At 34.3% G+C, this 17,527-nt stretch overlaps 1 protein-coding gene across 4 annotated transcripts in view; it reads right to left on the bottom strand.

Annotated features, from left to right (window-relative positions):
- Positions 1-17,527, bottom strand: part of LOC145288028 (uncharacterized) — a 593,135-nt gene that overhangs the window by 185,418 nt on the left and 390,190 nt on the right. For all 4 annotated transcript variants that reach the window (XM_080136036.1, XM_080136037.1, XM_080136039.1 and 1 more), the window contains exons 95-99: positions 17,303-17,512; positions 15,951-16,193; positions 10,655-10,864; positions 7,725-7,967; positions 7,376-7,585 (exon numbers count right to left, since the gene is read on the bottom strand). In XM_080136036.1, coding sequence (XP_079992162.1) covers positions 7,376-7,585; positions 7,725-7,967; positions 10,655-10,864; positions 15,951-16,193; positions 17,303-17,512 — 1,116 coding nt within the window. The remainder of the gene's footprint in view (positions 1-7,375; positions 7,586-7,724; positions 7,968-10,654; positions 10,865-15,950; positions 16,194-17,302; positions 17,513-17,527) is intronic.

The following is a 17,527-nucleotide window of genomic DNA, read 5'->3' as shown; positions in this document are numbered from 1 at the left end:
GTCCACCTTTACAGTAATATCTAATATAGCATTTTTTAAACACTGAGAATTCTTATGCTTCTTTAGCTCATGTCACATTTAAATGGTGATATTTAATTGATATCTTGTTACCTAAAATACACAAAATTATGAAGTTTTATAAATACTTTTCAAGATATCTTCAATCGATATCATCAGTGAGGATTGTTCCACTCAAAATCCGCAATTGAGCCAGGTACGCTCTAAAATGCAGTACTGCTGCCACATCTGGGCAGGTGGTGGTTGACGGTGGTTGGTGCGCCCTATCTAGCCTTGATAGAGTCCAAAACTGGCTTTGAAACCTAGTAGGTGATGCCCTTTTCTCTTCCATGCTACCTCTTTTCCACAGAAGAGACGTTGCGAGCTTGTCTCTGCTCTATAGTTATTTTCTTGGCAAGTGCCTGTTTGAGTTTAAATCTATGGTGCCCCCTTGCTAAACTTTCACAAAAATCACTCGACTAGCTACAACCACTATATATGATTTCCCTCACTTTCTATCTGTGCCTTAATTTAAACGTAGATTCCATGAACAAAGCTTCATTTGCAAAACTATCTCCCTGTGGAACACTGTTCTGCTGTCCTGCTTCCTGGTTGAATACAACATGGCAACCTTCAAATCCAATGTAAAGAAGTTCTTGCTAAGCCCTTCCCATAAATAATCAAATTCTACTCAATTTACACCATTAACGATTACTACAGTACCATCTTAGATTCATTAATTCTTATCTTCGAGTGGCCTTCGGGCCTTGATAAGTGGTGACTCCCAAGTGTGGAAAAAAATTGAAAAAGTGATTATTTCCGAAAAATATTATTCCTTTTTCACACTGTTAAATTAACATATTAATCAAATAAAAAAAAAATTAAAATTAAGGAATCTAATATATAAAGGGCCAAATGGGCACAAGCGTTTGTGTATGTCCACAAAAGGCTTTTTGCATTAGGTTTCTCATGTCGGTTGGATTCCGCAAGAAGTTTTTGCATACTTGCCAGGCCATAATATCTCGCATTCTCAAATGGACATCGTTTCTATCTTTTTGTTTTTGATCAAGGTAAACAGAATTTCTTCCGTGCCATCGTCTCTAGTTTTGTTTGTCTTTTTCATATAAATAAAGCAAAACTATTGGAACGCAACCGCCTGGCCTTCGGGCCGGGTAGTGTCTGTTCTGTAATTGGTCCTTTGGTCAATGTAGGGAAAACCTTTCATAGTGAGATAATTATTATTTATTTGGTTACTGCCAGAGTGACCCCTTTTAGGGGAAAACCACATTAAAAACGACCTTGTGTCTAATTTGCTTTCACTTTCTTTTTCACCTTCGTGTCATGGGTTCGGGCCGCCCTGACTACTACCACATTTTTTTTGCTCAACACACACCTCCAAACACCCGGGCAGCGCCGGGTACCCAGGCTAGACTATATTATAAATCTTGCCTGTCTGTTTAAATGTATGTATGTATGTATGTATGTATGTATGTATGTATGTATGCCTAAAACTTTCAACAGAGGCGACGGATTTTCATGAGCTTGGTATCATTTTGAAGCTCGACGTCTTGGACGACAAATGTAAAAAATTGGCCCAAAACATTAATTCCTTCACCTTTAACTGGGCATTTTTCTACAAGGACGAGTCGATTTTTTGCAAGCCATTTTTGCAAGGCATCATATCGGTTGAATTGACTTTGCCTAATTTTAATGTTCCGAACTTCCGGTCGCATCATGGAGTAGCGGTAAGACGTCAGACTTTCTTTCATTTTCTTTTTCGCCTTTGCGTCACAGGTTTTTTTTTTTTACAAGGGAATCACCACTTATCAAGACCGAGAAGCCACTCGAGGATAAAGTTTAAGTGTATAGTGGTCAAAAGGACAATATCATAGTAATCGTTAGAAGTGTAAATTTTGGACTTGAAGACAGCCATATTGTAGTCAGCTGGAAAGCAGGGAAACGGAAGAGAGTTCCACAGTTGAGCAGTTCTAAGAAAGAAGCTTTCTTCATTGAATCTACGTTTAGGATTAGGCACGGATAAAGAGTGGTGGGGGGAATTATTGATCATGTTTTCGAGCCTGCCAGCCTACTACCACTTTTTTTTTTCTCAACACACACCTCCAAACACCCGAGCAACGCCGGGCAACCAGGCTAGTTAATAATAAATCAGAAAAAACATAAATGTAACTGGAAACTAAAAGATTGTAATAAAGCTACTGATTTAAACGAGAGAAAAGATGCAATATTTTGAACTATAAATGTAAATATTTATACTGTATTCTAAGAAAACAAATTAAAAGAAATATACCAGGAATTATGATTTTAGATATATAGGACAACAAGGATCAGATAATATATTTTCGAACTAAAGATGATCATCCCATGAGAAAACCGAATAAAATTAATTGGGAATTAATTAATATGTTTAATAGAATATGCAAATTAGCTAGATCTTTTGCAGATGAATGCAATTCCACGAACCATATATAACAAAGCAGTATTTTCTTTTTAAATAAATTGAAAAAAAAGGCTTTTTAATATGAATATCAATACACAAAAACCTCAAATTTATCGGAGTACATGTATATATATATATATATATATATATATATATATATATATATATATATGTGTGTGTGTGTGTGTGTGTATATAAATATATATATATAAATGAGTCAAATCACAGATTAGATAATCAAATTAATTACTGTCGTAATAAATATTACAGTGAGATAATATTTTCAAGAATTACTAAACTCCTAATAAAAACAACTGATAGAATCCCCGACAACTCCTGTCGAAATATTCTAACCACAGGAGTCACCACATTAGAGAGTTTAAATAACCACCATGACTATATTCCCATAAATAGCTCACAACCTAACCCCCAAGTTATACACGAAGCTACCACTGCAAATAACACAGATCAAAATATCCTCCCTCTCTACAAACATCTCATATCCAGAATAAGGATTTAAATTATGGAATAATTATGAATACTACTCTTAAAACCCACACACATATCGGTGCAACGGCAAATCCAATAAAACTTATAATCTCCAACCATATAAGTTCCTTTAAAAATGAAAATACAAATAGTAATAGAGGTACCTCCCTAACAACTTGAATTAAAAACCTTTCACATAAAAAAATTCCATATTCGTTATAATGGGATATATTGAAAAATTAACTCTTGCAGCACAAGATCTAAATTCTGTAGTTTTTGCATTTCAGAAGTTGTTAAAATAATAACATTTCCTAAAACTACAATAAATACTAAAAGTGAACGGATTTCACTATGTAAACATAGAAAAAAAATTTAAATATAGCCGGTACAAAATAACTTAATTCACCCCGCTTAAATTAATAATGATAAGGATATAAATGTATCTGTATGTATTTCTATGTATGAGTATTATTCATATGTGTACACACATATATATTGTGTCAACATATTTAAATTGGATGAATTCCTGCGAAGTTATACCTCACTCTATATGTAAATCTAATCTCTTTTAGTCTTATTTGTCTTTATTCCCATATGAATATTAAATTCTCCCTATTCTATGATGAATTCATTAAGCCTGGATATATAATAATGTTTAGTTTGGTACTAACTTTGATTCAACTATTAGTATAACTCATTTATTTATAAATGTTTATCGATTAATAATGTATTAATTTTTTTTAACAAATTTAATTGGATTAAATTGCTCTAATAAATATAATTATTTTTTATCCCAGCATATACGATTGCTTTAATAGGTTCTCACATATGTATTAGCTCACAATAATAAAAAAAAAAACTAAATAACCCCTGTTATTGATAACAAAATTAAACTTTAATTAACTATTAATCCGCTCCAAATTAAAATACATTAGTTTATTCATTTCATAATTGACTCTATCTTGATACTTATATTTAAATATAATACAAATGTTGATATAATCATTGATTTGATCTTCTACATTCAACTTAAGCTATTTATTTAATCAACTCTAACCAATATCTATTGAGTGAATAATATACCTTTCTTTAATCTAGAATTATAGCTTTAAATAACGGTTTCTATACATTTATGAATATATATATAATTATATGGGTATAAATATGTATATTTAGATGTATATATACGTATATATCTTTGCGAAATATTCCCTTAATTATGTGTAATAGCTTCTATTTTTTTTATCATCAATGTGATTCTAATACTAGGAATATCTTAATATATGCACTCTTATCGCTATTAATTTATAATAATTCTCTAATTAAGTATATTTTATTTCACATTTAGCATATTTTATCTGAGTAGATCAAACTTATATATTTCTTTGTATTTTTATTTATATGTACTTGTCTATTTATTTATATCTTATCGATTAGCTTTAAATGTAAGTCTTCCACCCCCACACACACCTATATAAAAAAGACCACACAGTTCATATTTCCCACTTAAATTTGACACATACAAAGTTGTTTATGACACGCAGTCTAGCAGTTCTGGGGAAGAAACTATTGAAATAGAAGGCCTTCTTACACCTACGGATCTCTATTGTGAAGGGGTGGGATTTAGCTGCTTGTCGGGAGTATTTACGTTGAGGGGGTACAAGTGCTTGTAGTTCGTCAGAACATTCACCATTAAAGTACTTGTAGAATAGGCAGAGGGATTTAACTTTAAATAAACTTTAACCTTAATCTAACAATTATTCCTCCAAAAAGTTTGATCTTATTTTTATTTTTAATTCAATTTTCACCCCAAACAAGGCACAGTGCCACTTTGAAGTAGGGGGCTAATATCGGGGACATAACTTGCAGGGATATTATGAAGGGATATGAGTAGCAAGATGTCTGTTCACATTACACTTCTGCATGTCAGTACAGTTGGGAAAGCAGAATTCTTACACCTAGGGATCTCTGCTGTGAAGTGGTGACATTACGCTGCTTGTCGGGTTTGTTGGTGGGTATTCATATCAACGGGGTACAAGTGTAGTTCGTCAAAGCATTCACCATTAAAGTACTTGTAGAATAGGCAGAGGGATGCAACATTTCATTGATGGCGCAGAGGCTGAAGCTTAGATGACAGTTCAGGACCTCTCAGGTTAGCGACTCTCTTTTGAACCTTGTCCAGGAGTGAAAGACTAGTAGCAGATGCACCATCCCAAATGTAACAACAGTACTCCATACATGGGCGAGTGGTGGCCTTATAGAGGTACAGGATACTTTCAGGCATAAGTAGTTTTTTTCTAGCACAGTAGAGAGAACCCACCTTCTTTGCAGCTGTTTTGACAATGCTCTCAATTTATCTATTCCAGTTCATGTTTCCTGTAAACGTTAGGCCAAGGAGTTTAAAGGAAGTACTTTCGGGTAATGTATTCTTGACCATTGCTATTGGTGGTAGAGAAGGTTTCTTGTAATTATTGAAGGAAACAAGCTTAGTCTTGGCAGCATTGAATGTGACCATCCATTTTTGTCCCCATTCCACTATAGATTGGAGGTCTTCCTCTAGTGTTTCTGCCATTTCTTTAGATATGTGTTCATTTGTTTTCTCCTCGTGCCTATTATAGAAAGTGGTGTCATCGGCAAATATACCCATCTCAGAGACAATTTTATGAAGGAAGTCATTTATGAATATCAGAATAATAAAGGTCCAAGGTTGGACTCCTGAGGTACTCCCGCATTTACATCATATTGTTTAGATATACGACCATCGAGGACAACCTGGATTTTTCCCTTACTTAAGAATGATTTAATTACATTATGTATTCTTCCAGTGATACCATATGATCTGATTTTCCTTAGAAGACCATCGTCACATACCCTGTCAAAAGCCTTAGATATATCGAGGGCTACCGTTCTACCCTCCCCTGTTTTGTCTAGTGTCTCTACATCTGGATTTGCGAGCGATGCTAGCCTTCATCGACTTACCCTTTTTTTTCTCTTTTTCCTCTTTCTTCTTCTTACATTAGTTCTCTTTCTCTCATTTTCATCATGTAAGACTGTCTTCTAAAAGCCGAATTGATCGGCCCGGCACTTATGAACCCATATTTGTAAGGAACGGACTGGAAAATGACTTTGTCTAAATGGTTACCAAATGAAGGCATGTTTTGACATATATAGTTTTAGATATTTGTGTATCCACATGCGTGTTGTTATAATCGATGGAGATATATCAAATGAAATTAATATTGATCTCTAATATGTTACAAGGATTCCGGATTTCTTCTAAACTTCAGCATCAGCAGATCTTTGCCTCGCCAGAAGTATTTACAATTTCATTTATTCCTAGAAATTACATTATGGGATCATTACACATTCTGGATGTCACCTCCGATTTGGAACTTGTTTCAAATGTTACGGATAACTCTATTACCTCCAATTTCCCCCTGGGATTATTATTCTTCCGACCTGGCAGAAACACCCCGGAAATAATTGAACTTATTTCAATGTTGGATTGCTCAGGCTGTGTGATATCTTTTATCTATGTCGTTTAAGACTTTTTAATAACTTTTTACATATATATGCTGATGAAAAAAAATGTTTATTTACAACTGATAATTCTGGTAATTGCATTTCATTTCCTCTGATGATAGGCGCCATTATTAAAAATCCGTGGATAAGGAAAATAAATATAATTTTTTGATGTTTCAAACAATAAATTCTTAACTTAAATATATTTTTATGTATATTTTAATCTAAAGAATTTAACTTTAATTCTGACACTTGTATATACATATATATATATATACATATATATATGTAAATATATATACGTATATATATATATATACATATATGTATATGTATATATATACATATAAATGTATATATATATATACATATATATGCATATATATATGAACACACATATATACATATATATATATATATATATATATATATATATATATATGAACATATACATATATATACATATATGCATGCGTACGCACACACACACACACACACACACACACACACACACACGGTCCTTGGATATGACCTTAAACTATATCTAGTCGTGAGGCTTTGAGGTGTGTGGAGCCACCCTTTAATTACCATTGCTCCAAGGTCCACTCTGACCCAGAGTGGTAGTACTTGTTAAGGTCCCAACTATGGGTTAAATAGAAACCGACTTGAACACAAAGAATATATTCTATTAAAAATTTTTCTTCAAAATCTTTGGATTCGGCATTAAATAACCCGAAAAGGGTTGATATGCCATAAAACAAAACCAACCAACCAACCAACCAATCAACCAACCAACCAACCAACCAACACACACACACACACACACACACACACACACACACACATATATATATATATATATATATATATATATATATTAAAAAACAAAAAACATAATAATGTTCTTACCCCTGACGATTCTTTGTCCCGGTATGAGTGCGCATATATATTCCGAGCGTTCCGAAGGACATTCCCAGGATCCGTCAGAATGACATTCACAGTTAAACCGGAAGCAGTTTTCAATGAAAGAGAATGGCTGACCAACCGGGTATTGGCTGCCCTCGACTGTACAATGTCTGAGAACTGTTCCAATAGCAACAACCCTCGCCCGAGTATGAGCTACAAATAAATATATTAAAAATTATTAAAATATTATTAAAATTGTATTAAATACTAATTTTTTTCATACAAGACTTTTGAATTAGTAACAGTTTTATGAAAAATTAAATTAAATACTATAATCATTAAAATAACTCACTTCTTGTTGTTTCAGGTCGGGTATGATCGGGATCTGTGGTTGGTAGCCTATCTCGGCCATGTTGGCAAATATCTTCAGCCCTTTCAGCTGGACATTCCCATGATCCATCGGAATGACATTCACAGTTATATCTGATGCATCCATCCATGAAAGAGAACGCTTGTCCTAATCTGTATTCGTGTCCACTAGCAACACATGATCGAACATTATCGCTGACAATGATTGTCATTTTCTTGTTTGGACCTGAAGATCGAAGATATTGGTTCATAAAGTTGTATTGACTTTAATTTTTAAAACAAATAAAAAATAATTATATATAGTTTTATACTAATAAGTCATCATCCACTAAGGCCAAAATCAACTCAAGGACAGAGGTTAATGAAATTGTATATTATGTTTTAAAAATCAAATCTTTTTCACCCCCAAACAACGCATATTGCCACTTGGAGCATAAGGGCTACAATTTGGATATCTACAGGAGACTTTGTAGGTACAGTCAGGGAAGCAGGATGGAATTCCAATGTCTAGTAGTTCGAAGGAAAAAATTATTAGAGTAGCAGTCTCTGTGGCATATATGGGTCTTAGCAATGAAGAAGTGGGACTTTGCTGCTTTTTGGTTTAGTCGGAGATATGCATATCAAAAGGTAACAAAAGGTATAAGTTCATCAAAGCACATTCTATTATAAAGTACTTGTAAATGGGCATAGGGATGGGACATTGCGGCGATGGGACAGGGACTGGAGCTTGTCTGATAGTGTGGGACCAATTAGATCGGAGAACCTCTTTAAACTGTCTAATAACAAAATAAAAAAAATTGTGACAGATGCTTCAACCTAGATGTGGCAACATTACTCCATGCATGGGTGAATTGTGGTTTTTTTAAGATATAGGATGCTCTCTGGTGCGAGTAATTTTATCGCACGGTAGCGCTAACTCGCCTTCTTTGCAGCAACCTTGGCAATGTCTTCAATGTATTTCTTGCATGCAGGCAGAGGAGTTTGAAAGACGGGTTTGCCATGGCAATGGTTTGCTGAGAATTATTTTTTGTAGTTGTTAAAAGAAAGAAGCTTAGTGTAAGTGTCATTAAATACTACCAACCATTTACATCCTCTACATACTGAAAAATAAACTCATAGAATAGACCGATGACCAATATTATGAGAGGATTGAAAACGATGAATGGAATAGACAAAATTTAATTACCAAAGAGGATGACCCCCCCAAATATTAGTTGATATTAAAATTGAAAACGAACATGTTGTAGTCTGCATGGATGCAGTCCCATGGCAACGTGTTCCAAGGATGAGAGACTTTAGAAGAAACTTTGTTTTTAGAAATTTTGTTAGTAGAGTTAGAGTTTACTTGATCGTTTTCCATGAAAATAAGGATCGAGTAGAGAAAGACTAGCAACACATCTTCTGAAATAAAAGCTTTTGGAGAAGATATTATACACCACTTGATTCCAAAATTGATTTTGTACTACACCATCAAATCAAGTGAGTTCAGAGCAGCCCTTCCTTAAATCTGTCTTATGCAAGTGGAGGACTACATCAAAAGTGAAATACTCTCTGGAACGGTAGAAGAATTCAACCATTTTTCCAGCGACCTTAGTAACAGAATTGATATAAGTTTTCTGTTTGAAATCTAGTGTGAAGCTCAGTCCTAGAGATCATCAAAGCGGGCGAATTATTCAAATAGAGAGACATTCATTTCAGTTAAGGCAAAGTGAGGATTCGATATGTATTAAAAAAGTAACCAGCCTTCTTTCTCCATTGCATTGCGTACTCGTGTTCGAAAGGGAGATCTGATTAATACTCTTCAAAGTGTTGTTATGGATAACTGTGTCATCTACATAAATGTTAAAGAATAGCATTCAATCTTATTTGAGAGATCATTGCTATATATATATATATATATATATATATATATATATATATATATATATATATATATATATATATTTAAAGCGATGATTTTGTAGTTCCAACGAGAGAAAAAAATGTATACTTAAAAGAGTGTAGCCATCAACAATTGTGGATTTTTCAGCATTTTATCATATTTTTATCTAAAAATATTTTTATACCGCGTTTCAAGCTTTGTTTCGCTTTCTTCAGATATTTTCGTAAAAAGTTTTTTTTTTTTAATGAGAGTTTGAAATGTTATTTTTACATCTGCTGATACTAAATGCGTTTTTCAGAGTGATGTGGTCTCAGACATTTAAGTGTTTGTAGTGTCCAGTCAGAGTTAAGTTCAAAGAGGCGGCTTTTGGTCCATTTGGTGAAGGTTTTTATGTTTTTTATGACTTTCTTTCCCCATGTATAGCACACACTCACACACAATCACACACACATACATATGTACATATACATATACATACACATACGCACGCAGGTATATACACATATACACACGCATATACACAGAAATATATGTAGGAGCATACATATATACATACCCACCTACACACTCACACATGCACTCACACACATCCACCCACTTATATATCACACACATATTGGTTAATTTTTTTGTTTGTCTTTCCCGATCAAAACACGCATGCATACATGTACTTAATCGTTCAAACATAAGTACATGCACAGGCACACACACACACACACACACACACACACACACACACACACACACACACACACACACACACACACACACAAGTAAGATGGAGAATAGGTAGGAGATGATATATACACACACACACACGCACAATCAGACACATACATATACTTGCAAACACACACACATAAATATACATACATAAAAAATATATACCAATATGTGTGATATATATATATATATATATATATATATATATAGATAGAGAGAGAGAGAGAGAGAGAGAGAAAGAAAGAAAGATAGAAATATAGATAAATAGAAAGATAAGATTATTTAAAATATACAAATAATATTCTTACCTCTTAGAATTCTTTGTCCAGGTTCACGTCTGCATATATATTCTGAGCGTTCAGAAGGACATTCCCATGATCCATCAGAATGACATTCACAGTTAAACCGGAAACAGTTTTGAGTGAAAGAGAATGGACGTCCCGTAGAATATTGTTTACCCTCGACTGTACAGTGTCTGATCACGGTGCCAACAGCCACCACCATTGTTCTAGTGTGAGCTGAAAATAGTAGATCAAGATATGTTAACTGTAGTTATACACAGTTTAAGTAAATTAGCATACTATAATCTATTATATAAATATCACCTGTCTGTTTAAATGTATGTATGTATGTATGTATGCATGTATGTATGTATGTATGTATGTATGCCTATAACTTTCGACAGGAGCGACGGATTTTCACGAGATTGGTATCGTTTTGAAGCTCGACCCTCAACCGAACTCGAGGGTAAGACGGCAGGTTTTCTTTCACTTTCTTTTCCGCCTTCGCATCACGGGTTCGAGCCTGCCTACTACCACCTTTTTTTTTGGGGGGGGGGGGGCTCAACACATACCTCTAAGCACCCGGTAAACGCCAGGCACGCAGGCTAGTTATCAATGATTCAAAACCAAAACCGAAACAATCATAGATAAGTCAAAGGAAGTATTTTTACGTGGCCGGCATACCCGACGTTGCTCAGTATTCTGAAAATGTGTGAGTAAACTCCTTTTAACAATTTTCACTCATCATCCTACTCACCCCTGAATGCTTCTCTTTCTAATTCATTTAAATATAATAAAAGAATCAATGGTGATCAGAAGCTGACCTTTTTTAACGTATCTTTAATATTGTTTTTCGAAATTTAAGAGTTAGAATTACTTACTTAGACTTAGGCATGAAACAGTCAAGGTATAATCATCATTTCAATCTGAAGCCAGATTCATATTGTCACTCCAGTTTTTCTCATTACGATCAAATCTCTCTCGATTGTGTGCTTCCGGTTCAATTTTGTGTCTTTGTCTTCTGTTTCCATCATTTGGTTGATAATTATCTCTACGACCAATCTTAGGGCATGTCTGAGACAGTATAGAGTACTTTTAGCAGATTATTAACGATACCACTCGCTGGTTAGTGCAATCGCTGACATCTTGGTAATTCGATAACTCCATTTGATCTCTAGAATCTTCCAAAGGCCACTCACATCTTACTCCGTTAGAATTACGGAAGGTAATTTTCCTAACCCATGCATTCACTAAATTGGTCAATGAGGATCCAGGACGAATAATTATTGCAGTTTTGTTTTACCATAATTTAATCGAAGATTGATGGAGGAAATTTATGACCTCCGATCTACGATACAAGATTAGATTGTTTTATCATTAATTTTAAAGTTTTTAATCCTCAATCTTGCAGGAATATTCAAGGATGTTCTAAGCATTGCATGAAAGGTGTTTTGTGTAGAATATCATTTATTCAAATGATTTCCAATAAAGCTTAAACCAATTAAGCCTACTAGATCTTTTCCAATGTAGATACATGTGTAATACTGATTGAAATCCTAAACTAATATTATTTTAAACCCTTTTGGATAAAAAATCGACCATGCATACCCAAGTACCTCAAGTAATGTAGTTCAGGAATATATATATAAAAAGCCATCACCTCAAAAGCTGTCTAAAATCCATACCCTACTCCCTGGCACGCAGAATCTGCATCATAGTCAGACAACCACCTCTGATCGATCCGACTAAATGAACTACAAATAACCCCGAGGAAAAGAGGATACCCACCACAACTAGTACGTAAAGGTACAGAAAAATACCAGTAGACCAGCTAAGAAACCCTTAAAAACATAACAAAAAACAAATTCTAGCATGCGTCTCTACACACAATATAAACAACCCAGAACTATTTACAGAGATAACAAAAAGCTTATCCTACTCAATCAAACGATAAACTAAACAATATACTTAAAACAACAAAAAATAATAAAAAAGCAAACGCCAACCAAAAACACATCATAACCTCCTCCAAACTCAATTAATACACTACAAAATGGGTTACAAAATGCAACAAACAGCGATGTGGAGTTTGTGACATAATAATAGAGGGAAACACATACATTCAAAAGCCCAACACAAACATTCAAAATAAAAAAAAGGCCTAGACTGCATCTCCAGAAATATAATATATGCACTAAGATACACAGCATGCAACAAATTTTACATAGGCGCCACCAAAAATCTTAGCAATAGAATGGCCTGACATAAGAGTAACATAAAAATCGCAGAAAACAGACACCTTTATGTTTTAAAATACGTTCATATAATTCCAATTTTCCAAACTATCAATTACTTCTACACAGGAAAAGATTTCATAAGAAATAAACAAAGCTGATTATCAACACGCAAACAAACAAAATGCAAAACGCACTCACACATACATGCATGTGTATGTATACACCTCCACACATAAATCAAAATCCGACACATTAAAACACACACGCGCACACGTACGTCCACACACACAGGTACAAAATTCCCCTCATGTCTAATGTAACATTAAACAATATCAAAGTTACTTTACAATTAGACAAACAACAACTAGCACTGCCTAAGATCACAGTGTAGTATCTGTTCTGATGCTACAATTCACCTTCTCTGTCCTCGGTCATTGGAGGAGAAATATTACATGACCGAGACAATTTTTTTATTTTTGTGCCTATGGAGAGTCCCCTTTTGGTGACCCCACTCATTTAAATATACACTTTTTCGCTCGTTAACCCATTTTACACACACACACACACACACACACACACACACACACACACACACACACACACACACACACACACACATTATATATATATATATATATATATATAATAAAAAGAGCTTATAGCTCTTTAAAAACGCAAAGGAGGCGGGGGAAAATAACAACGTTTCGATGTTGCTAATATCGCTAAAAAACGGCAACAACAAATCTTATATATATATTTATATATATATATGTGTGTGTGTGTGTGTGTGTGTGAGTCGCCCCTAATTTTTATGAGCCGTATTTATTTATTTTATTTATTAAATATTATTATGCGCCTAATATATATATATATATATACTAGACTACCCGTGACCCGTTGGGTCAATATGCTATATTAGCTATAGAATTCATGTATGAGCGTGACACTTGTGACGTAAAGAAAATAGTTTTTTTTTTGACATAACAGAAACATTTCTATGAAAGTATATTAAAATGAAAAAAAAATATATAGATAGATTTCTATGAGTCGTTCTGTTTATTATAATTGATTATTTTTGAAAACTAAAATTTACAGTCACTGAATTATAAGTGGTTGGCCATACTTCTAGGTAAATGTGCACTGAACAGATACTTATTATAGTTAAATTCAAATTTTGATATATCTACTTTTTTACATCGTTCATTTCTGTATTACGTTTAAGTTATTTTAAACCCACTCTTCCCATGTTAAATAATAATTTTAAAATAATAACGTTATAATTTCAGCGCCTCAATTGTTCTTTTTTTTTTCGCGTTTAAATTATCCAAATAAACAATTATTAATACTGTCTGCATTTTTTTTTACAACGTTGATTTCTGTATTACGTTTAAGTTATTTTAAACCCCATTATTCCCGTGTTAAATAATAATTTCGAAATAATAGCGTTAATATTTCAGTGCGCAGATCATGCGCTTGCGCAACCGGATGTCGTAAACTGGAAAGTGGGTTACATACATCGTTACAAGGGCATTTGTATTTTTATAATTATATAGATTATGCACGTAATAATATTAAGTAATACAAAAAATAAAATACGTCCCATAAAAAATGAATGAAATATACTTATCCAAGTGCTCTGTGTGATATAGTTTAAGTATATTCAAAGGCGTTCCGTTTAAAAGTTCGTGTAGATTACTAGTTCGACAAAAAGATTCTCGAGTTCGACAAATGCGGGAGTGCCCCAGGGTTCTATCCTTGGACCTCTATTGTTCCTGATATTCATAAATGACCTCCCCGACAACATTGCCTCTGAGATGGGTATATATGCTGATGACACTACACTCTATGGCAGACACGACAGGAAGACGAATGAACACATTTCTAAAGAAATGGCAGAAACACTAGAGGAAGACCTCCAATCTGTAGTGGAATGGGGACAAAAGTGGTTGGTCGCGTTCAATGCTGCCAAGACTAAACTAGTTTCATTCAATAATTACAAGAAACCCTCTCTACCACCCATAGCAATGGCCAACGACTCTTTATCTGAGAGTCCATCTTTCAAACTCCTTGGCCTAACGTTCACAGGAAACATGAGTTGGAACAATTACATTGAAGGCATTGCCAGGGCCGCTGCAAGAAAGGTAGGCTCTCTCTACCGTGCTAGAAAACTACTAACACCCGAAAGTATCCTGTACCTCTATAAGGGCACCATTCGCCCATGTATGGAGTATTGCTGCCACATCTGGGCTGGTGCATCGGCTACTAGTCTCTCGCTCCTTGACAAGGTTCAAAAGAGAGTCGCAAACCTGATAGGCCCTGAACTGGCATCTAAGCTTCAGCCTCTGTCCCATCGACGAAATGTTGCATCCCTCTGCCTTTTCTACAAGTATTTTAGTGGTGAATGCTCTGACGAACTGCAATCACTTGTGCCCCCACGACGCAAGCACCCTCGACAAACCCGACAGGCTACTAGATCCCACCCCCACACTGTAGAGGTCCCTAGATGTAAAAGATCTTTTTACTCCAATAGTTTCTTCCCCAGAACCGCAAGACTCTGGAATTCCATTCCAGGTCCCTGCTTCCCCAACAGTACTGACATGCAGAAGTTCAAGTGTAACGTGAACCGACACCTTGCTGCCCAAATCCCTACATAGTACCCCAGTAGTTGTTGCCCCTGATAGTAGCCCCCTACACCAAAGTGGCAATTTGCCTTGTTTGGGGTGAAAATGTAATAAAAAAAAAAAAAAAAAAAAAAAAGGTACGCCTGAAGAAAGTTGAAGGATACATCGACCGAAATGCTATGAAAATACAACTTAAAGATGCTAACAGTGATTCAGATAATCCAAATAATACGAATTATACAACATTCAGTTACTGACAATGACGATATCATAACATTTTCGGAAGACAAAAAAACATATTCAATAAGAGACGCTCATCAAATGATCAGAGTATCATACAATAATAGAATATATAGGTAAACGTCTAATCCGTATAATTATCGCGCCGGCAGCAATGGCCGTCATCCTAATTCAAGCTGTAAATATTAATATTCAAAATTAGTTGGACAAATTTATAAAACTTACTTCTTGTTGTTTCTGATGGGGTACGATCTGGACCCGTAGTTGGTTGTCTGTCTCGGCCATGTTGGCATGTATCTTCTGCCCTGTCAGCCGGGCATTCCCATGATCCATCGGAATGACACTGGCAATTATATCTTATGCATCCATCTAAGAATGAGAACGATCTTCCTAATTGATACTCGACTCCTCTGGCAACACACGATCGGACGTTATCGCTGACAATGATGGTCATTTTCTTACTTGGACCTGAAGGAAAGATTTGGATGTAAGAGAAAATGATGTTATGTCAACGATGAGAAGAATATAAGTGTTATGTTTTATTAAAGTAATTTTATTTTAATGGTTTCCTTTATATGATAGTGCTTTTCAGTGGAAAAATATTGCAATGTGGTATAATGTTGTGAAAAATATTGCTATGAAAAACTCTTTATTAGTATAGAAAATGTTGCTATTAAAAACATTGCTATAGTAAATATTTGCATGGAAAAATACTACTGTGAAAAATATTGCTATGAAAACTATTGCTGTGGGAAATAATACTATAGAAAATGTTGCTATGGAAAACAATTTTTTGTGGAAAATAATCCCTTGAAAAATATTGCTATGAAAAATATCACAATGAAAATCATTGTTGTAGAAAATATTGTGGCAAAATATAGCTCTGGGAAAAATTTTATCGAAATATATTGTTGTGAAAAATATTGCCGCAGAAATATATTGCTGTGAAAAATATTGTGTTGGAAATATACTGTTGTGAAAAATATTTCTGTGGAAATATGTCTATGGAAAAAATATTGCAATGGAAAATATTGCTATGGAAAATATTATGGTAATATTGCTATGAAAAAATATTGCAATTGAAGATATTGCCATGGAAAAATATTTGTATGGAAAAATATTTGTATGGAAAAATGTTGCCATGGAAAATATTCGTATGAGAAACATTGCTATTGTCATTTGTAGCTAAATTTTGTTTAAATAAATAATACGAATATGCCTATTTTATTTTATTCATCTATTTAAAATTGTAACAATTCAGCTCTGTATGAAACACTATATATTTTCTGGCTTCTTTGCATAAAACCAATTAATAGCAAAATATTTTCAAATCATTCAATCGTCGAATGTTACCTTTTCAAATGTATTTATTCAACATTTAATTGTTTTAGTAAAAAGAACCATAGAATTCAAGTTTGAAACAATGGATTTTTAAATGGGTATTTATTTTAGGAGGGGTTCAAAAGAATCATTAATAGCAGATCAAGCTATCTCATTTTTGAAATATGTAAGCGATCATAAGGTACGTACGAACGTGAAATATCTTAACATATTCTTTACATAGATAGAATGCTTACCTCTGACAATTCTTTGTCCAGGTTGGAGCCTGCATATGTATTCAGAGCGTTCAGAAGGACATTCCCATGATCCATCTGTATAGCACTCACAGTTAAACCGGAAGCAATTTTCATTGAAAGAGAATGGGCGGCCTATAAGATATTGGTTACCCTCCACTGTACAGTGTCTGATCACGGTACCAACGGCAACGACCATCGTGCGAGTGTGAGCTGCAAATATTAGTA

This window comes from Euprymna scolopes, chromosome 11, assembly GCF_053919585.1.
Source record: "Euprymna scolopes isolate OS-2025 chromosome 11, ASM5391958v1, whole genome shotgun sequence".
In the NCBI taxonomy this organism is placed as follows: Eukaryota; Metazoa; Mollusca; class Cephalopoda; order Sepiida; family Sepiolidae; genus Euprymna; species Euprymna scolopes.
Note: the sequence above shows the minus strand (reverse complement) of the source record. Positions and strands in the feature narration are given on the sequence as shown.